Consider the following 23239-nt stretch of genomic DNA (forward strand, 5'->3'; position numbering starts at 1 on the left):
TTAAAGTTGGCAAGTCTACTACTGTTGCAGGCAGGGCATTCTACGTCCTTACCACTCTCTGATTAAAGAACCTACCTCTAACATCTGTCCTATATCTATCACCCCTCAGTTTAAAGCTACGTCCCCTAGTGCAAGCCATTACCATCCGAGGAAACAGGTTCTCACTGATCACCCTATCTAATCATCTGATCATCTTGTATGCCTCTATAAAGTTACCTCTTAAACTTCTTCTCTCTAATGAAAACAGTCTCAAGTCCCTCAGCCTTTCCTCATAAGACCTCCCCTCCATACCAGACAACATCCTGGTAAATCTCCTCTGCACCCTTTCCAATGCTTCCACGTCCTTCCTATAATGCGGCAATCAGAACTGTACGCAATACTGGCCGCACCAGAGTTTTGTACAGCTGCAACATGACCTTATGGCTCCAAAACTCAATCTCTCTACCAATAAAAGCTAACATACCGTACACCTTCTTAACAGCCCTATCAACCTGGGTGGCAACTTTCAGGGACCTATGCACATGGACACTGAGATCTCTCTGCTCATCCATACAGGAGCAGATTTTATTTACTCCCTGAACCTTTGACTGAGCTTCAGTCACAACAATATTGCCTCTAAAATTTAGTAACATAATTAAGAGAGATATTGAGACATGTGGAGTGTTGTGTGAAATCTGGTTCAGGAACCTCCAGCCAGTTTCTTCTCAAACCAGTGAAGGAGCTCCCCAACATCAGTTCCACTGATGGTCAGCCTTAATTCTGTCACCAACGTCACTTCCTTCCTTAAACATTACCCCACGAGTTAATTACTTAAATATTGGACAAGTGTAACTGGCTCTAAAACAGCTTCTGTTTCAGGATTTGCACATGCTCCTAACAGACTAACTTGCATCAAAACCCAATCCAATTTACATTTAAGTCATACCTTTCCTTCGACCTTTCCTTTTCACTGGCATTTAGGAAGCGTTTGAGAAAGAGAGACAACATATTCAATACAATAAACATTTAACAAACAAAATTAAAGTAATCTGAATTTGCATCAAATTCTTGGATGTACTGTTTCCATAGTTGGAACAAGTACTGAAGGCATGAACAATATTCGTATTGTTAAATTTGGAGATAATAACATTGAATAATTGGGTAAAATTCTGTGCACTTTTCATTTTCCATCTTATTAATAATCATTCATTTCATGATCAAGTGTTTTTATTTTTGCCATTTTACTCTTTCCATCGTTCTGATACCTAAAGCTGTCAGGGCCATATCATGCCAGTTGGCAGGAGCAGATTTCATTTACCCCCCTGAATCTTAAATTGAACTTCAGTCACAACAATATTGTCTCTAAAATTTAGTAACATCATTGAATATGCATATTACCAGGTTCTGCGTCAGGTAGCTCAAAATCCCCTTCCTCACTGACTGGCTGCAGTGTGTGCTCACTGGATCGTGAACATCTGACTCTTTTAATGGGAACATTTCCATCTGTGAGACCAAGTAAAAATAGTAAGGATACAGAAAGCGAGAAATAAATCTTCAGTCAATAAAACAGACAAAAAATTAATGAGTACTGCAATGGCAGAATGGGTCCTTCTGCTAATGCATCAATCATGTTTCAGTGTTCATTGCAATAAGTTGTCCTCCATTTGCTGCAACTATTAACGAGCAACAACATCTGATCAGGCATGAAATCACACCTCAAATGGATCTTTTACTGGTAATAAACACAATGGATGGAACCTGGGCTAAAGTTTCCTTTAATTTCCCTTGGCAGTGTATACTTGTTCTCATGCACTGACTGGCCCTTTCATACTCCTGTGCAGCCATGCACACATGTTTTGGAAAGTGAACGTTAGATCTGCAAAGCCTGCTTGCTGACTGTATATAAGATTATACATTTCTGTGCAGTTGCACACCCACATAGCTTGGAGGCTAAGTGCCCAAGAATCAAAATTTTGATGATTAACCAATTCCTTCTCCCAGATACCATCTCAGATGAACATTTAAGTGAAACAAGAATACTCCAGAGACCCCAATGTCCCCAAACTTTGGTAAACACAGAATCCAAGTTGGAATCCAGAAGTAAAGCACAAATCATGGATGACTCCACAGGTTCTGTTCCAACTACAATAATCATGTTTACAGATATTTTTAATTAACATGTTCACATATGCTATGACACACCGCAGCTGGTGAGATTTAAATTTCGACCTCCAGGTTCAGAGGTAGGGACACTATCCCCGCATCACAAGAACTCTAACTTGTGCTCATACATACTTTACATGAGATCATCCTCTGGATGGAGTATTCTGGAAAGCTGATACTTAAAAACAAAGTGCACAGAAACACCATAATCATTTTCAGAGAAAACACCTAGGTCCGTCTAGCATGTCAATAGTTATTTGAAATGATAATGAAATTATTAACTAATCACTGAAAGACAAGAGACCCAGATATAATATGCGGAAAACCACATGGTTGGTGAATTTTGGAATCCTCCTTTCAAGCTTCCTACACTTTGAACACATAATGCTTCTAATCAATTGTACCCTATCCCAAAATGCAAAGAGGCAATCTCTTCAGCAATCCGAGCAAAATATCTCTCTCTGTTTCTCTCCCTCCCCGCCCCCTTCCACCCCATCCCCCCAAACCCCACCCAACCTTTCCCAGGTACGTTCATGCTATGGTAGCACCATTAAGAGCAACAGCTATCCAACTCCAATGGACATTGTCCAGCTCTTTCATCTAGACAATCATCAAGCCTTCTGCACAGAATTGCGTCACATGGAAGATGAACATTCAGCCCATCAGATCTGCACTGGCTCTTTCAAACAGTCATCCATTTTATTGCCGGCAACATTATTTTCTCTAAATTGTTATCAATTCCATCTGAAAGTCAGTGTATTAAGATTCAACATCCTTTCAAAGCATTCTAAGTCTTAGCAGCGAATTGTGTGGTGAAGTACTGCCCAGTTTCACCCATAATTCTTTTGTGGACTGTGTTCTCTAGGTATTCAGTCACTAGAAAGAGCTTCTTTGCAACTATTGTATCCAAATACTCTATGATATTCAACACCACAATCAAAGCTCCATTTGACTATCTCCATTTGAAGAAGAACCCCAGTTTCTAAATCTATTCAGCATACCTTCCAGTATTTTGTATGCTATACCTCAATTTAATCCCCCAATGCTTTGCAATTCCTTTATCAATTTGTTCTGCTACCATCAGCAATTTGTGTCCAAATGCTCTTCAGCCACAATCAGAATCTGTGTTCTTGCACTTTCTTCTGATTAACACATAACAGTTTAGTTTTTTGCAATGAATTTAATCTGCCATTCACCAGTCAATTCCACCAACCTTCTAAGAGAAAGTGAGGACTGCAGATGCTGGAGATCAGAGCTGAAAATGTGTTGCTGGAAAAGCGCAGCAGGTCAGGCAGCATCCAAGGAGCAGGAGAGTCGATGTTTCGGGCAGGAGCCCTTCTTCAGGAATGAGGAAAGTGTGTCCAGCAGACTAAGATAAAAGGTAGGGAGGAGGGACTTGGGGGAGGGTCGTTGGAAATGCGATAGGTGGAAGGAGGTCAAGGTGAGGGTGATAGGCCAGAGTGGGGGTGGGGGTGGAGAGGTCAGGAAGAAGATTGCAGGTTAGGAAGGCGGTGTTGAGTTCAAGGGATTTGACTGAGACAAGGTGGGGTGAGGGGAAATGAGGAAACTGGAGAAATCTAGGTTCATCCCTTGTGATTGGAGGGTTCCTAGGCAGAAGATGAGGCGCTCTTGCTCCAGTCGTCATGTTGCTATGGTCTGGCGATGGAGGAGTCCAAGGACCTGCATGTCCTTGGTGGAGTGGGAGGGGGATTTGAAGTGTTGAGCCACGGGGTGGTTGGGTTGGTTGGTCCGGGTGTCCCAGAGGTGTTCCCTGAAACATTCCGCAAGTAGGCGGCCTGTCTCCCCAATATAGAGGAGGCCACATTGGGTGCAGCGGATGAAATAGATGATGTGTGTGGAGGTGCAGGTGAATTTGTGGCAGATATGGAAGGATCCCTTGGGGCTTTGGAGGGAAGTAAGGGGGAAGGTGTGGCGCAAGTTTTGCATTTCTTGCGGTTGCAGGGGAAGGTGCCGGGAGTGGAGGTTGGGTTGGTGGGGGGTGTGGACCTAACGAGAGAGTCACGGAGGGAGTGGTCTTTTCGGAACGCTGATAGGGGAGGGGAGGGAAATATATCTCTGGACTCCTCACTCCCCTTCCTGGACCTCTCCATTTCTATCTGGGCGACCAAATCAACACGGATATTTACTACAAACTGACTGACTCCCACAGCTACCTAGACTACACCTCCTCCCACCCTACCCGCTGTAAAAAAGTCATCCCATATTCCCAATTCCTTTGTCTCCGCCGCATCTGATCCCAGCAGGACCAGTTCCAATACCATACAACTCAAATGGCCTCCTTCTTCAAAGACCACAATTTCTCCCCCAGACGTGATCAACGATGCTCTCCACTGCATCTCTTCCACTTCCTGCGCCTCCACCTTTGAGCCCCTCCCCTCCAATCGCCACCAGGACAGAACCCCACTGGTCCTCACCTACCACCCCACCAGCCTCCATATACAAGGTATTATCTGTCGTCATTTCTGCCACCTCACGGACCCCACCACCAAAGATATATTTCCCTCCCCTCCCCTATCAGCGTTCCGAAAAGACCACTCCCTCCGTGACTCCCTCGTCAGGTCCACACCCCCCCACCAACCCAACCTCCACTCTGGTACCTTCTCCTGAAACCGCAAGAAATGCAAAACCTGCGCCCACACCTCCCCCCTTACTTCCCTCCAAGGCCGCAAGGCATCCTTCCATATCCGCCACAAATTCACCTGCACCTCCACACACATCATTTACTGCATCCGCTGCACCCGATGTGGCCTCCTCTATATTGGGGAGACAGGCCGCCTACTTGCGGAACGTTTCAGGGAACATCTCTGGGACACCCGGACCAACCAACTCAACCACCCCATGGCTCAACACTTCAACTCCCCCTCCCACTCCACCAAGGACATGCGGGTCCTTGGACTCCTCCATCGCCAGACCATAGCAACACGACGGCTGGAGGAAGAGCGCCTCACCTTCCGCCTAGGAACCCTCCAACCACAAGGGATGAACCTAGATTTCTCCAGTTTCCTCATTTCCCCTCCCCCCACCTTGTCTCAGTCAAATCCCTTGAACTCAACACCGCCTTCCTAACCTGCAATCTTCTTCCTGACCTCTCCACCCCCACCCCCACTCTGGCCTATCACCCTCACTTTGACCTCCTTCCACCTATCGCATTTCCAATGACCCTCCCCCAAGTCCCTCCTCCCTACCTTTTATCTTAGTCTGCTGGACACACTTTCCTCATTCCTGAAGAAGGGCTCATGCCCGAAACATCGACTCTCTTGCTCCTTGGATGCTGCCTGACCTGTTGCACTTTTCCAGCAACACATTTTCAATTCCACCCACCTGTCTATGTCTTACTAATGTTTATTACTAACACTCTCACAAGTAGAGTTTTCAAGAGAAGCTATTGATTCATGAGCATGAGACATTGAGAGTGATTTAAAAATGTAAAATAAAAACTTCAGAATTACCTGCAATATCACTGTCCACTCCAGTGTTTTCAGCCACTTTAAGAAAAATCTAAAGGACATATTACACATTAAAAATATATCAATTATGACTCAGATTTCTGGAGTCCTTTTCACAATGATTAGAAACCTCAAAAGCTCCTTGCAAATGAAGTAATTTGAAATGTAGTAATTGCGGTAACATATAAATTGTACCGACCAATTTGAGCGCAGCAGATATCCATAAAAAGCAACAAGATAATGACCAGATAAGTTTATTTTCTGAACAATATTGACCAGGACAATGAGGATAATTTAGCTGCTCTTCTTCAACTATTGCTAACTGGAACAACAGTTCCAGTTTCTGGTGAGGGGTGATGTGGGGAGTGGAACTCATCGGTTCTTCTTCCATTTCTGCCATTGAACTCATAAATAGATAATATTGAAATGACAATGACTGGTTCGTAGAGGGACTTGCTCTTTGCGGGCGGCACGGTGGCACAGTGGTTAGCACTGCTGCCTCACAGCGCCAGGGACCTGGGTTCAATTCCCGACTCAGGCAACTGACTGTGTGGAGTTTGCACATTCTCCCTGTGTCTGCGTGGGTTTCCTCCGGGTGCTCCGGTTTCCTCCCACAGTCCAAAGATGTGCGGGTCAGGTGAATTGGCCATGCTAAATTGCCCGTAGGTAAGGGGTATATGTAGGGGTATGGGTGGGTTGCGCTTCGGCGGGTCGGTGTGGACTTGTTGGGCCGAAGGGCCTGTTTCCACACTGTAGGGAATCTAATCTAAAAAAATATATATTCTGACATGCTACTGTGTCTGCCAGGTTAATGTATATTGAATGAAGTGAAATATCTTAAAATGTTTCACAACAGCATTATCAAAATTTGACACTGAGTCACATAAGGAAACAACTCAGTAATGAAGGAGGTTTAAAAGACAGAGACAGAGAGACAGTGGGAGAGGGACAGAGACAAAGAGAGAGAAAGATTGTGAGCTGTAGAGGTTAAAGAGCAAATTCAGAACGTGTGAACTAGATGGTTGAAGGCAAATCTGCCAACACGAGAGCAAAACAAACACTTCAGATATGCAGGAGGCCAGAAGTGGAGGAGTACGGTGACCTCGGAGGGTTTACTGTCAAAGAATATTTGAGAAGTGGGGAGGAACAAACAAGATGGTTGCGATTTGGACACAGGGATGAGAATTTCAAAAATGAAGCTTCACTAGGTTATGTCCATATTTACTATTTTCCGCCACATGCTTACCTCTTCCAGGCTAGTGTCTGAGATGCCATAGCTGGAAATTCCAAGTTCACAGAGATGGCTGTCCAATTCCTGGAAGAGTTCTACAAAAGCACCATCTTTTGCACCAACATAGGGTAAAATAAAAGTCATTTCATGCCCAAAGTCTTCCACCAGACGTGCATTGGATACATATTTCTGGACTAGTGCTAGGACGGTTGATACATCTAGGAAACAGAAAACAAGAAGATAAACATGAAATCCACACCCTGACCTATGGTCCTAGCTAGCTTACCTGTCAGAGTCCGTTCTTAGCCAGTTATACAACAGAGGGAGATTCATGCCACTGATATGGCTATGCTACCCAAAAGGCAATGCGCACCAACATGGCAGACACAGTGATGTGTCAGAATAATTACGTCGAGCAAGTCGCTCAACCAGTCAACATCATTCAATATCACTCCTGCTGAGCTAGTTTCATTCTCAGACTAAACCTGGGTCTCAACATCAAGCACTCTCACAAAGCCACCATAAAGCAAACCATACTAACATTTTTTCGAAATACTAGACACTAATTATTAAAAACTAGCTTCCTCTCTTTTCTTTATTCTCCTCTCCCACAACTTGGTCACTTTCCAAAATCAGAAGACCGCAGATAAAAGCCTAGAGAAGCATACAGCAACAAATCTGCCAGGTCTCAGAGGGAAGGATTCCAGGAACTGCAATATGAAAACCAGAACTGAATATTAAAAAGTGATTAATATATTGTAACCAATGTTGTGAAGATATGTGATCCAAGTATTAGTTTTTGAACATTGTGGACCTGGAGAATATATCTCAAATAAAGGAGAGTTCACTAAGGGAAAGGTAATGGTTAAAACAGCAATAACTTGGCACTTGTGAGGAGCTCAGCTAGAGTCAGTCTAGAAGGCTCTCAGAGACTGGTCTCAAGGCCCAGTTTACGTGTGAAATGAAATTATTGCATTTTCTAAACACAGAAAGAGAGAATTTGGACTGCCTGAAATGTTGCTGAAACTAGATGGACCACCTGGCATCAACCTAAGCACCGGAACTAAACAAAATCAGCTCTGTAAACCCTGCAAAGTCCTCCTGCTAATATCTGGGAGCTAGAGCCAAAATTGGGAGTCCTTGCTCACAGAGGAGTCAAGCAAAAGCCTGACATAATCATTCTCACGAAATACACCCTACAGATACTATAATATCCCAGGTAATACCACCTGTATCCCAACAGGAAGACAGACCTTCCAGAGGTGGTCTCACAATGGTATACAGACAGGAGACAGTTGTCCTGGGAGTCCTCAGTATTGACTCCAAACCCCAAGTATTATGACATCAGGCCAAAAATACTCAAGGAAACCTCCTGATTGGTTGCCACCTTCAGTGTCCCCTCAGCTGATGGATTGGTACACTTCCATGTTAAGCTCCACTTGGAAGAATCAATTTCAAGTGAGTCCAAGCTAGCCATTTACCACCCCAGCCGTCTACTCTTGATCATCAGTTAAATGATGGAAGGTTCATCAACAATGCTATCAAGCAGCACTTACTTAGTAATAACTTTCTTACTAATACTCAGTCTGGGTTCCACCATGGCCACCTCCTGATCTCATTCCAGAAACAGAGAAAGAGCTGAACTCCAGAGTAAAGTCAAAAGTGGATGTCTTTGGCATCAATGTGCCGTATTTTACCGAGTCTGACATTAAGCAACCCTAGCAAAATTAGAGTCAATTGGAATCAGGAGGAATACCTGGCACAAAAGAAGATGGTTGTGGTTATTTGAAATCAGTCATCTAGATCAGAGATCTCTTTTCAGGTGCTCCTTAGAGTAGGGTCCTAGACCCAATTGTCTTAAACTGCCCCATCTTCAACCTTGCCTCCATCATAAGGTCAGAAATGGGGATGTTCACTGATGGTTTGCACAATGATCAGGATCAGATGTAACTCCTCAGATACTGATGCAGTCTATTTCCAAATGCACCAGGGTCTGTTAATTTGCAGCTCTGACCTGACAAGTGGCAGGAAACAGTTGTTCCATACAAATGCCAAGCATTGACAATTTCCAACTACAGAAAATCTAATCACCATTCCTTGATGTTCAAATGGCATTACCATCGCTGAATACATGACCATCAAGAACTTGGGTGTTAACTGTGGCCTGAAACTGAACTGGACTAGCCATATAAATGCCATGGTTACTACAGCAAGAATCCTGCAATAAGTAACTCATTCCCCAAAGCCTGCCCACCATCTACAAGGCACAAGTCAGGAATGTGATTGAATACTCCTCACATGTCTGGATGAGTGCAGGTCTAACAACACTCAATAAGCTTGATACCATCCAGGACAAAGCAACACACTTGACTGGCACCACATCCAGAAATATCTACTCCCTCCACCACCACACTCAATTGCAGCAGTTGTACTATATACAAAATGCACTGCAGAAATTCACAAAGGCTAATTAGACAACACCTTCGACCCATAACCACTATCACCTCAACAAGGGCAACAGATATTTGGGAACAGCACCACTTGGAAGTTCCATTCCAAGTCCTTCTGAATTGGAATTATACTGGCGTTCATTAGTGTCACTGTGTCAAAATCCTGGAATTCTCTACAGCATTATGGGTGTATCAACACCCAATGGACTGCATCAGTTCAAAAAGGAGCACACCACCAAGTTCTTAATGGGAACTGGGGACGGGCAATAAATGTTGGCCAAGCCAACCATCAAAGCCCACAATCTGTTGCTCTCTCTTTCTTAGCAACTCCTCTCAGCGAAATGTAAGGTCTAAAACCAATCCAGCAATCATCTTGCCCAGTTGTGGAGGATTTCTCGAGAAGATTTATTGAAATCTACCTCACCAACTCCAGCAAAGCGAATTCAGTTAAATACAATTGTTCCAGGGAGCCACCTCAGTATTAAGATTGTGAATAACTTTAGAATCAGAACATCAGTTGGGACAATCCATGTATTTCTTCATGAGTTTAATTATTACTTCATCAAAGCAGTTTAACGCATAAACTCTGCAGAGTTCTCATTTTTCATGTTTCTCCAACTTGAGTACTCATGAGTTTTGTTTCAGAGGGTAACTATATTTAGATAATCTAAACTGTTCACCAATAATTTTTGCATCTTTGAAAAAAATTAGTTTTGCTAATAAGCCAGTTTTCATTATTGACTAACAAAACCTCATCTGTAAGTTAGCTTGCTGAGCTGGAAGGTTTGTTTTCAGACGTTTCGTCACAATACTAGGTAACATCATCAGTGGGAGTGATGCTACCTAGTATGGTGACAAAACACCTGAAAACAAACCTTTAAGCTCAGTGAGCTAATTTACAGACTTATCATCAACCTGAGCTACAAATCTTATCAAAAATCGCAAACAAACAAAACCTGTTTGACTGGTTCTTCATACTGAAACTAATGCAATCCAAAACCTATATAATTGGCAATAGCACCAACTTGGTTAAATTTTAAAAGTGTTCTCTGACCAATGAGTAGTAGGACAAGAAACTGAAACAGTGCAACACCCCTTCCTCCTCACCAACAACCTTAGTCATAACACCAGAGAGAAATTGGAACTAAGTGAAAAACCATCACATGAAATAAAATCTACCATAAAACTTCATTTGAATTCATATAGAACTTAAAAAGAACGCCTATTCCTTGGTGCTTTGGCCTACTCATCTAAAGCTAAAGTTTTTATTTAAGTAGAAAAAAGGAATTTCTTAGGAGGCCATTACTAATAATACCCAAGACAACTACACTCAGTTCTTCTTTTAATGAATTCAATTAAGCGCTTTTTAAAAACTGAGCCATGGAACCTTAGCTTCCTCCAAAACACGGGCAGAAATTATTCGACAGTTGAAGTTTGATTGTATATAACTCCATGCATCCCATTAAAGGTTATAAGTGTCCTTGCTATACCTTGATAGGTTGGTTATTGTTGACAACAACTTATATAACTAAATTAGCATAGTAAAATGCTTCAATGGTGCTTTATCAAAATGCCAAAAGTCTTTCAAGATTCCTGTCTCCAATGACGTACTTATTTAAAATTCTCCTGATTTTTTTGGAGCAATACATTAAACTGAGATAAGAGAATTACCCTAAGGCTCAATCTCACCACTTTGTGAAATTGGGTGCCTTCACTCATGGTGAGTTTGGTGGTGGTGGAATTTAATCAAAGAGAAAGTTGGCAGGTGGGAATCCCAACTCTTCCCCTCTTCCACCATAGTCAAATCCATGCTGGGAAGGTCCCCTGCTGGGTTTTGTGCTTCATGGGCAATAAATGCCAAGCTTAAGGGCCTCATCCCACTTCTATTCCTGTTATCTCAGAAACAAGGCAGAGGTTCACCATGCAGGAAGCACAGTGGCCAGGACTACTTCCTTGAGTCCTTGGTTCAGGCATATCAGTGTCTGAGCACAACAAGATACAGTGGCTCTTCCTTCCAAGGCGTGAATTGGAAATGGGTAGGGTATCTCCAGCTCTGAAACCTAAGCCCAAGACCACCCAGTGTCTCTCCAAGATTCTCCCCCGCATTGATACACTTAGTGAAACACATCATTTGTTCAATGGACTATCTATTGTGAACAAGCAGCAACAATTAGCTCGACCTGTTATTCTGCTGTAAGGACAAAGGTGATGTTTTTTCAAGTGTTCCTCTTTAAGACCCCATGGGAACATGTTGCAAATGTAAATGTTAGAGAATGACATGTAGGCATCATTCCACTGAAATGGGATCTAGTTGGAGAACAAAAGGTAAAAGTATCAGTTGAATTATAATTGCTGTAAGCTACAGTGAGACACAATGACACAGCACATCTCATTCATAGTAATAAAGGGTGTGAAACTTACCCAATGCACCAGTTTCACTGCACTGTTCACTGCCAAGCCCAGTATCATAGCTCCTCTCAGAATCACTGTCCTCCTAGTAATATTAGGTAAACAACAAAGTCAATGATGAGTAAAGGCCTTTTGGCCCATCATAGGGTTCCCCCTTTTGTGTCCACTACTGGTTCAACATGCAGTACCTACTTCAAAATGATTCTGGTTTCCTGTATACTCTGTGCTTACACTGGATTATCTCTCACTTCCATGGATTTTCAGTGTCTATACATTCACTCTTTGAGGCTGCTACCTGGTTACCAGGCTTCTTCTCCTCTAGCTCATCTGTACCCAAAGCAAAGCTTTCTCACTCTCTGCATTATCCTCAATGTCTTTATTTACACATTTAACTTAGTACTCTCATAATATTTTATTCCAGTTCTTCTTTCTAGTCTGCCCTGCTCTTCTCTGTCCTAGTGATTCAAAGCAACATCAGTTACATCATTATCACATTGATATCCCATTCTACCACAGTTCTATCAGATTATTCTCTTGAGGAAAGACAATGAGGTTGAACTTTTTGGACATTAAAGATATACGGCAATCTCAGCCTTAAATTTAACACAAGGCAATAAACAAAACTGAGCTTCCTGGATGAAAAAGAAAATAGGGATTAAGATAAAATTGAAAAAAATGTTTGAAATAGAAAATACAACTCAGATCCTGAATATAGAAGGATCAAAGGTAAGAAACCTCAAGTAAGGTTAGCAAAGAGGGACAATGAGTAAAAGAGTAGGAGCTAATAAAGGGGAATCTCAAAATCTTCATAAAATACATATATAGTAAAACGATGGTACAAAGAGGAGTCTGGCTGTTTTAGGAGATTCATATATGGAGGCCGGGGTATAGAATCACCACACAGCCTGCACTGATCCCCTGAAGAGCATCCCACTCAGACCCATCCCCAAAACCCTGCATTTCCCACGGTTAATATACTGAGTCTGCACATCCCTGGATACTGGGGGGCAATTTAGCATGGTCAGTCTACCTAACTTGCACATCTTTGGACCGAGGTTTTCACCAATGTTTTTAAAAAAGCTTTTACACTATATCCTCGTGGTGCCCACAACCACAGAGAAAAAGCCATCTCTAAAATATAGCCTCTAAACACAGTAGCCACTGATATGGTGCTTGGTTTCATGATGGACTCTTACCAATTAAGTAAAAACTGAGGCAGTGACCTTAGGATATCAATCATGAGGACATGGCAGCTTACAAAGTCCACCCTAAACAAATGGGCAAGGTAGATATCACAACAAATATTCTTATCTCATCGAGGAGTTATAGAAGTAACAAAAATAGACCAGAATGAAGATGATGGACCCATGGATAACTGACACCTTAAAGAACCAAACTTGACACAGTGGAAGTGAAATCCTGAAGATGACAACACACTCAAGAGCCAGTCACAGATTGATCACGCACCCTGGAGCCAACTGAAAAGAGTATTGCCAAGCCCAATCAGTATATGATAACACAACTGATCATGCCTAACATCATGGACTATGGCTTGGAAAGAGTTAATTGGCAACAACTTTCAGTGATCAAAGTGTGTGCACCAAATTTGAAATTTAAGTTAATAGAGTACAGAAGTAGAAGACGCCAGAGGTGTTGGAGAGAAGCGACAGATTGGATGTCAACTATGTGTACGAGTCAAGAAAGCAAGAACTCTAGTAAGCCATAAAGTAACTGCCCTGCTTTGATAAGTTTTACTTTACAACTCAAGGGATGTTTCCTGAGTTATCTCAGCAGATGGTCTCCCATTGCCCAAATTGTTAATGCATTAAATGAACAAACAGATACTGGGATTTGGCTTTAAATAGAGGCGTAAAACTTATAAATCATACGAATAAGTGTGGGCTAATTAGGAATAGCCAGTATGAATTTCAAATGGAATGATCATATTTAACTAACTTGAAGATTTCATGAAGTAGCAGAATTGATTAGGGAAGGCTGTTGATGTGATGTACATTAACTTCTAAGAGGTCTTCAATACTGTGTCACATGACAGGTTGGTGAGAAAAGTTAGAGTTCATGGAATAAATGAAAGAAGCCACACTGATATGAAATTGGCTGAGGATAGGAAACAGAGTAATAGTTAATGAATATTTTCTGGGTTGGAGGTTGGTTTGCAGTGGAGTTCCCTGGATTTGGGTTTGGAAACATTGATTTTCCTGATATCTATTAATGATCTAGATCTTGGTGCGCAGGGGATAGTTGGCTGGATGGTTGTTTTACAATGCAGAGTGATTCCAACAGCATGAGTCGATGTCTCCCACTGGCAGAGATTACCAAGAAGTACTCTCCTTCTCAACCTCTCCTCACACTTGCAGTGTGATGACCCTCAGATTAAACCAACGCCAGTCATTACTCTTTAACAAAAGAGCATTCCTATGGTCTGGTAGGACTATGGAGACATTACCTTTACCATCCTGTTGTACTCTATCATAGAATTATAGAATCCCAACATTGCGCAACAGGTCCTTCGGCCCAACACATCACAACAATCCCTGAAGACTATACCACCCAGACCCATTTCCCTACCCTATATTTACCCTGACTAATGCACCTAACCTACACATCCCTGAACACTATGGGCAATTTAGCATGACCAACCTAACCTGCTCATCTATGGAATGTGGGAGGAAACCGGAGAACCTGGATGAAACATGTGCAGACACGTGGAGACTGTGCAAACTCCACATAGACAGTTGCCTGAGGCAGGAATCAAACCCCGGTCCCTGGCGTTGGGAGGCAGCAGCGCTAACCACATAGCCACCGTGCCGCCATAATTTACTTATCTCACCCAGACTGCATTTTTATAAATTAAAGAAAATCCAAACTTTGAACAAATTAATTGAATTGTCTTTCAGGTCAAATAAAAACTCGTCACTTGGGTCAAAAGAAAATCCTTCCCCAATCAAAAAAACATTAGCTGCATGAAAGCCTAAATTCTAGCCCACAGAAATGGCAACTCCACTACCTCTTGCTAGCAGAGTAGAGTAATCTATATTGCCACAAACTTTCCACCTTACATAGCTGTCAAAGGGACCTCTTTAGCCACTCACATTATACTCAATAGCATAAGAGGAACATATGCAGATACAATTCTTGTGGTACCTTCCTCAGACCAATAGTGGTGCTGCTGGAGCTGGCTGGCGTTGTCTTGTCATTCTCTTTTTTCACTAACGTCAGGTAATAGCCAGTTCCTAAATGGTTTTTAAGGAACAGTGAAGAGCCACAGCAGCAGAGCTTTCCATGGGAGATGATGGCGATTCTGTCCCCGAGGAGGTCCGCCTCATCCATGTAATGGGTTGATAATATTATAGTGCGGCCTGCAAGATAATAAACCACAGCTAACAAAAGTAATTTTCTTATTAAAAAAAACCTCATAAATAATTACAGATTGGTGAAGTTCCCAAAGCCAATCCCCAGTCAGTAATGAATGAGCTGATCTCAGCTTGCACAGCAATGAATGCCATTAAAATTGCTCTCAGTAGCCCTAAGGATGAGGAATGGGGATTGCTGGTGGTGGAGAAGGTCAGGATGGGGATCGAGGGAGGTTATGGAGTGTTAGGAAGGAAGAGATGGAAATCAGCTGGTATCCTACAATTGATCATTTCCGGTTATTCCCAGCCAAAGTGCATGGAAATTGGCTCTGATGTCCTCCATAGTCTAAACTATCTGGCAACAGACAGGAAATTCGACCACTGGGAGAAAGTACCAAATGAAATCCAGCACCTTCACCCCAGCAACAGGTATATGTTTAAGGCATTTAAATGTTAAGAGTGGAAAACTTGGCATGACTGGTCTTCATACAGCCAATCATGGAAGCATTTGTTTCAGTTTCATGATTGTTGACCTTGCTTCTGGAACAAAAATTTAAAGGATCAGCAACAAAACCCTAAGTTTGGATTAAAATTTGGTTTGTGGAGATGCAGTTGCATTGTAAAACGCTGTTCAGATGTTGATCTTGGTAACCAGACAAGCAATGCACCTTCATCACAAAAGCAACTGCAAGGAAATCATTGACGTTAGGGAGAGAGGTGACATTGGACTGGAGGAAGTGAGGGTGAAGACTCAGCAAAGGGAACTAAGCTGTATGTGACCTGAAGCCTCTGCCCATTGAGGAATTCTGTTTTCCGATGTTTCTTTTGAATTGAATTCATCACAACATTTCTTCCATATATTTTAAAGTTTACATTAGCAATGTGGGCACAAAACAACACAACATTTGGCAGAGACTATCCACCAACTTATTATCGGCCTTCAATAATTCAGCTTTAGACTCTCTGGCAAGTTAACACAGTCATTTGTTACCTTTTCTGTATTTAAGCAAGAGCTCCCATATTCCTCGGCGGGAGTAAGGGTCAACGCCAGCAGTTGGTTCATCTAAAATAACAACCTTTGACCCGCCAACAAATGCAATGGCGACTGAAAGCTTTCGTTGCATGCCACCTGAGAATAAATGCACAAACAGAAATTTTATACATTTCAGCAGAAACAAAATACAGTGACCTCCTAGGCTGTGGCATGGGAAGAATCGACTCCTCACCTGAGAGATTTTTTGTTTGTTCTCTACGTTTGTGCACCAAATCCACATCATCAATCATCAACTTAATTTCTTCATTTACCTCCTCCTCAGTCAGCCCCTTCAGCCTTCCATAAAACCAGATGTGCTCCTCCACAGTCAGTCTAAAAATGACAGTTTAACAACTAAACGTTAGAACAAGAGACGATTCTGCCTTGTAGGATCCCTTCTCCATTGATCTTTTATAGATTTTGATTGAAGAAGGCATGTAAATGTCACTGATCTCTTGTTATCCATCAATCTTCAGCTTTGAAGCTGCACATTTATTAACGTTTAATGTTCAAGAAGACTGCTTTCCCTAGAAGCAATGAATCAATTTCTCACATTTCTCACTGCTTCTGTGGCCAAATATTTCATCCAGTTTTAAGCCATACCCTGCAGATGAGGATTGGTCTTGGGCCTGTTCTTTGACATGTAATGAAAGAGCTGATCTTTAATAATGAGGAGGCTAGGGTGCAACAACTGACCTCATGTTGTAAGCAGGCTCAGTCCTCACAATCTTGACCTTGTGCTCCAGCAGCTGGAAAATTCGCACATGGACATGGGGTAAAGACAAATTAAGGCTCCTTTCTATTGATCACATCTCTGATGGGAAGTATACACTGGAAATCAAGCCCCACTATCGCAAACTCATACATGTGTAACTGACCAATCTAGGCACTAAGACGGCAATTTGACCGACTGAGACCACAACCTACTCCAACAAACTTCCACCAGGCTTTGTCAATAACCAAGAAAACAAAAATGTTTATTTATTATAGCAACCCCATCCTTTAGGAAGTGACAAAATGGATTATCAATTACTAATATGCAAACGTAACTATATTCTCTTTAAATCCAAAATATGGTCACATTTATTCACAAATAAAATGGACAGGACTGTTTTTGCAGAAATATCATGGGTGAATAATACAAGTAAAATGAAATAAATACCGTGGTTCAATAATTCACAAAATGTGGAATGAGGTACCACTATCAGTTCTTTTGGTTTTTGGTGATATCATGCTATTATTGACTGCAGCAATCCTTAATTCAGTCAGTTGGACCTAGGTCTTGTCCTTGAGTTAGAAGTTTTTCTTTTCTGAGTTTTTAGTGCTGTTTCTTTTCCACGTAGAGTGAGAGAGAAATCTGGTTAGCTTGGTATTTAATAGTGTGGGGCAGTGTCAGTTAGGGTGCAGCCATGTTCTCGCCTCTGCTTTGATTAACTTTAGATGAGGCAACCAGCATCACAAACAACCTCCCGTCTCTCATTAGTTTCCTATTATGCCCCTCACCACCTAAGTCACTTTCTGGCTGAATTGTCAGTAGCTGTTACCTCTCCTATCAGCACTGCCTGCCATGAACAGTTGCTGGCCTCAGGATGGCAACCTAGGGCCAGGATCTCCCCTGTGATCAGGGAGTGAAGCATTGCTGCTGGCCACAGCTATTTATTTGGTAAGCCTACCACAAAGGAGTAATGCAAGGCTCTTGTTGACTCACAGGTCCCATGTTTGCATTATAAACCATCATTGATTGTTCCCACTTACAACTCAGACAAAGTAGTCAGTAACCAATAATAATGGGCATGACTTTTGTGATGTTTTTCTTTTTACTGCAATAAATACTAGAGAATTGGTTAGAAATGGAGAAAGACAAACATAGGATGAATATGAGGATGACCTTCACAAAAACGAATCAATAGTTGAGTATGGTAATGAAAATTACAAAGAGCTCTTGGAATTAATTCTGAAATAATATCAACTTGTCTTTATTTACCACTTTTCATTTGGTAAAGTATTTTAAAGTATATTCATGGAATTCCTTTTCACTAGTTTGTTATCAAATAAAATGATACCAAGCCGCATAATGATATTAGGACATATGATCTAAATCTTGGTCAAAGAGCCTGTCGAAGAGGTAGACTTTAAGTAGAAGCTTAAGGGAGGAGAAGAGGAGAGGGACAAAGGGTTACAGGAAAGGTTTAGTGAGATAATTCCAGAGCTTAAGCCTTGATTACTGAAGGTGCAGCTGCCAATGTTGGAGAAATTAAAATTGGAAGAGATCAGAATTAGAAGAGTACAGATATTAGGGAAAGCTAAAAGACTGGAGATGGCAAGACCATTACAGAGTTCAAAAATAAGGGAATATTTTAAAATGGAGGTATTGCTAGACAAGGAGATAAATGTCAGTGTGTACAGTGGTGAGCTCAGCATGGTAGGAGTTAGGATAAGTGTACAGTATTGGATGACTTCAAGTTTATGGAAATGGAAGTTTGGGACCATGCCAGGAAAGTATTGGCATAGTAAAGTCTAAAGTTGACAAAGGCACAGATGAGGAGTGCTGTTATTTGAAGTACTTCTGTTAATAACCTGGAATACAGCGATAGCCTGTCATCCACAACCATCTTCGATCTGTTGACGTAAAAGTAATTATTTTTTAAAAATATACTTACATGTCAAAAAGTACATTGTGCTGTGGACACATCCCTAGTGACTTTCTGATTGTATCCATCTCTGTGAAGATATTTCTGCCCAGAATATATGCTGTCCCAGAGGTGGGTGGGAACAATCCAGTCAGGATGGACCTTGCAAGCAACAACAAACATAATCTGAGACTATAACTGAAGTGACACTAGAAAAGCTGAAATGAAAAATAATGGAGGTTCATGAGAGATTCTTCAACAGCTAGCAATGGAAAAGACTCAGATTTCAAGTGTTGGAATTTGTTAAGGTAAATCTCAGAAACAGTATTTCACTTCCATGCAGAGCAATTTTCAACCCTCTCTAGCCCGATTTCAAAATAACTGGAATGCCACCCATTTCTGCTCTTTCTCATCTTCCTCCAAATATTTTAATCAGTTTTGCCATTCACCTTCTCTTTGTTCAGCTCTCTTGCTTTCCAATATTTTTGCAGCTCACCTAAGAGAGCCTCGAACTGAGATCCAGCCCATTGCACCTGTCATATGTACAGGCAGTTCTTCTGTAATGTGAAGGTTATGCAAACCCGCATTATAGAAAAATCACATTTTAGAAACAGTGCTTGAAGTGTTGGCAATGGAATTGTATTACAGCCAACACAGGTTTTAAAGGTTCATGCTTTAAAAGCAGTGTCCCCAATTTGTCAAGTGCTTTGTGCTCATGATATGTGCATTGTAGCAGAATGAAATGTAATGAAAAGTGCCACATGGGACACTAATCAACCACTTTACTTCCAGGTTCTGATTGAACTATGTCCTATAGATGCTGGACTACCCTCATTTGGTTGCATTCTCAGTCAAGTTAGATTATAGATTCATGTTTTTCTCCAAATCTTGTGTCAATAGCTTATCCAACACTTGGCAATACCCTATATGGTCTGCAACATTGGAAAGTCTGTTTTTATGGTATGATGTAAAAAGTGTAAGGAGTGTAAGCTATCCTGACCAGCAATTTTTTCTTAATCAAACCATCAAAACAGATGAACTGATTAAATATCAAAGAATAATGGGAATAGATAAGGAAATACAATGAGTACAAGTTCATTTGGAGAGCTGGTAATAGAATGATGGGCTGAATGGCTTTCTTCGGTTGCATACATTTTATAATGTTTGTAAGATTTTGTAGTGTGCTGAACAATTGTAACATTTACTTATGAAAATGTCAGTACAACTTGAAATGGTCTAACAGCTGTGAAACGCCTGAGCTCTACCCGAGATGAAGGTACAGGTACAAAGACGTCTCCCTTGCTTTAAAGCTCTAGCGTTACTTTTTCAGTTTGGCTGCACAATAACCTGCCTCACATGTGACAATTTTATTTATCCAATGCAAGATCTGCAAGCAACAATGTTTTGGTGTATGCCATTTCACAATCCAACAAAATATGTGCTTAATCATAAAAAGAGATTCAAATTCCAGAGGCAGAGAATACCAGTTTCAGACTTTGAATCTAACAATTGTTGCCTTTAAAAGTAACTGAAAACAGCTTATAAAATTTTTATGTTAAGTTTTGAATGTGAGCCATGACATGGAGAGAACTCAAAGAAAAAGCCAAGCAGGCTCTTTCCTTAAACTAAGAACACTCGCTGACCAAGCTCATCCCTGAGACTGCAACATTTATAATAGTAATTTGTCAATAAATTATCATTTGACATTTATTTTGTGCACTGTTCCAAAAATGAGATAATGTTTTTTCAAGGGATGGACGAGTGACGTAGAGAGATCGAAAAGGAAACAGAAATGAAGACAGTACGAGACTGACAGTCTGAGAAAGTACAGAGGTGATAGGGAGAATGAGAAAAGGGGGGAGAACAGAGATTAAAAAAAGGGGGCAAGGAACTAAGAATGTGCAGCAAGGAAAGTGGGGTGGGGGAGGGAATGTTGATAAAAAATGGAGATGAGGGAAATAAAGAGGTGGAGGTAAGTGGAGAGACAGAGTAATAAGAGAAAAAGGAAATGTCAAAGGGAGAGCCTGAGGGAGAAACTTGTCAAAATAAATGATCAACAGAGCAGAGTGGTCAAGAACATGTGAAATGTGTCAAAGATAATGTGACAGTTCTTTTTGTGAAAAGTTGTGCAATTTCATTTGATCTTTTCCTGAATTGTTTGATCAGAACTGCCCATGAAGCCCATCTGACATTAGTGTTTAAGTTCATTTCAGTAACTCATAATCTTCATTAAGTGAACTGGAAAACTGCAATATACATCTCAGTGGCATAACAATGGCCAATTGTTAATCATTATCAGATGAAATATTGTAATACAGTACTGTTTATTTAACATTAAATATTCTTAGCCAGGTAAGACCTCCCCACACCTACACATCTCCATCAACCACCCAACAAAACAAGTCTTACATGGTAGTCGTTTTTCCAGCTCCATTATGCCCCAAAAATGAGGTGATTTGGCCCTCATAGAAATTAACGCTCAGTCCATTAATAGCCACCTTCTTCCCATTTCCATAAACCTTCACTAGGTTCTGGATGGACACCCCCAATTTGAGGTGTGTTGGTTCCTGCTCCAGATGGACTGAAAGAATCACAAAAAAGATGTTCTTAAATGTTAATTGGACAAAGTTGCCACAAACTCAGTCACACAGCAAACAAGACAAGTTTCAACATTTACTCCTTTTGCTAATTTTAAATTGCCACAAGATTTTCCTTTATTTGACACTTAAACAAAGTGACAGCAATATTAACGTATTCTTTATCTCCCTTATGCTTTCCCTTATTCATATTCTTCTCCAAAATGGATAGGAGGACCAGGACTACAATTCACACCAGTTTTGTCTTTAAAAATGGGAGGTGAATTACTTGTAGTCTAATGATAATGGATAGAATAATGTCCAAGATGGTGATGAATAGCACACTGTAACAGCAATATCAGTGGTTACATGTTAGAGAACAAAGGATGGAAAACCTACACAAGAGTGATAAGCAGGAAGTGACACACTTGGGCAGGATAAACAAGGGAATACATCATGAATGACAGGATCTGAGGATCTGGGGAACTTTCGTGTGCATATCCACCAATCCCTTAAGGCAGTGGGACAGGCAGAGAAAAGTTGTAAAGGCATATTGGATACTTGTCTTTATTAGGAGAAAGTGAGGACTGCAGATGCTGGAGATCAGATTCGAAGAGTGTGGTGCTGGAGGATCCGAGGTGCGGGAGAACTGACATTTCAAGCATAAGCCGTTCATCAAGAATGAGGCTTGTGGCCCAAGTTGGCTGAAGATAAATGGGAGGGGGGATGAGGCTGGGGAAAGGTAGCTAGGAATGCGTAAGGTTGGTGAAAGTAGGGTTGAAGGTGATAGATCGGAGAGGAGGGTGGAGCGGATGGATGGGAATGAAAATGGACAGGTAGGACAGTTCAAGAAGGCAGTGTTGAGTTGGAAGGTTGAATCTGGGATAAGGTGGGGGAGAGAAAAATGAAGAAACTGGTGAAATCTACATTGATTCCATATGGTTGGAAGTTCCCAAGGCGGAAGATGAGGCATGGCGAGGATGGTTCTCAACCCACTCTCCACTCCTGGCACCCTCCCCTGCCACCACAAGTAGTGCAAAATCTGCACACACCTCTCCTCTTACCTCCATGCGAGATCTAAAGGATCCTTCCACATCCAGAGATTTACCTGTACTTCCACACATGTCATCTACTGTGTCCATTGCTCCTGGTGTGGTCTGCTCTACATAGGGGAGACAGGACACCAACTTGCGGAACGTTTCAGAGAACATCCCTAGGACACACGCACTAAACAACCCCACTGCCCTGTGGCCGAACACTTTAACTTCCCCTCCCACTTCAGCAAGGACATGGAAATGCTGGGCCTTCTCCATCGCCAAACCCTAACCGCCTGACACCTGGAGGAAGAATCCCTCAGTTTCCACCTTGGGACCCTAAAACCACATTGGATCAATGTAGATTTCACCAGTTTCCTCGTTTCCTCTCCCCCCACCTTATCCCAGATCCAACCTTCCAACTCAGCACTGTCCTCTTGACCTGTCCTACTTGTTCATCTTTCTTCCTACCTATCCACTCCAGTCTCCTCTCCAACCTAGCACCTTGACCTCCACCTTCACCTACCTACTGCATTCCCAGCTACCTTTCCCCCAGCCCACCCCCCTCCCATTTATCTCTCAGCCCCCTTGGGCCACAAGCCTCATTCCTGATGAAGGGCTTATGCTCAAAACATGGATTCTCCTGCTCCTCAGATGCTGCCTGACTGGCTGTGCTTTTCCAGCGGCATACTCTTCGACTACTTGTCTTTATTAACCAAGATAAAGGGTTTAAGAGCACGGGGTGATGCTGAAATTGCATAGAATGTTGGTTAGGCCACAACTAGAGTACAGTATTGAGAGTCATTTTGGAATCACCATCATGGGAGGGATGTGTTTGTGCTGGAGATGGTGCAGGATTTACCAGGATGTTACTGGGCTGGAGGTTTTTAATTATG

At 41.8% G+C, this 23239-nt stretch overlaps 1 protein-coding gene across 1 annotated transcript in view; it reads right to left on the reverse strand.

Annotated features, from left to right (window-relative positions):
- Nucleotides 1-23239, reverse strand: part of LOC132828921 (phospholipid-transporting ATPase ABCA1-like) — a 116041-nt gene that overhangs the window by 49680 nt on the left and 43122 nt on the right. Inside the window, exons 13-21 of the mRNA XM_060846120.1 lie at nucleotides 21143-21314; nucleotides 18764-18895; nucleotides 16297-16436; nucleotides 16062-16199; nucleotides 14862-15076; nucleotides 11712-11784; nucleotides 6856-7058; nucleotides 5613-5661; nucleotides 1378-1482 (exon numbers count right to left, since the gene is read on the reverse strand). Coding sequence (XP_060702103.1) covers nucleotides 1378-1482; nucleotides 5613-5661; nucleotides 6856-7058; nucleotides 11712-11784; nucleotides 14862-15076; nucleotides 16062-16199; nucleotides 16297-16436; nucleotides 18764-18895; nucleotides 21143-21314 — 1227 coding nt within the window. The remainder of the gene's footprint in view (nucleotides 1-1377; nucleotides 1483-5612; nucleotides 5662-6855; nucleotides 7059-11711; nucleotides 11785-14861; nucleotides 15077-16061; nucleotides 16200-16296; nucleotides 16437-18763; nucleotides 18896-21142; nucleotides 21315-23239) is intronic.

The sequence above is a fragment of the Hemiscyllium ocellatum genome, chromosome 28 (genome assembly GCF_020745735.1).
Source record: "Hemiscyllium ocellatum isolate sHemOce1 chromosome 28, sHemOce1.pat.X.cur, whole genome shotgun sequence".
NCBI classification, from domain to species: Eukaryota; Metazoa; Chordata; class Chondrichthyes; order Orectolobiformes; family Hemiscylliidae; genus Hemiscyllium; species Hemiscyllium ocellatum.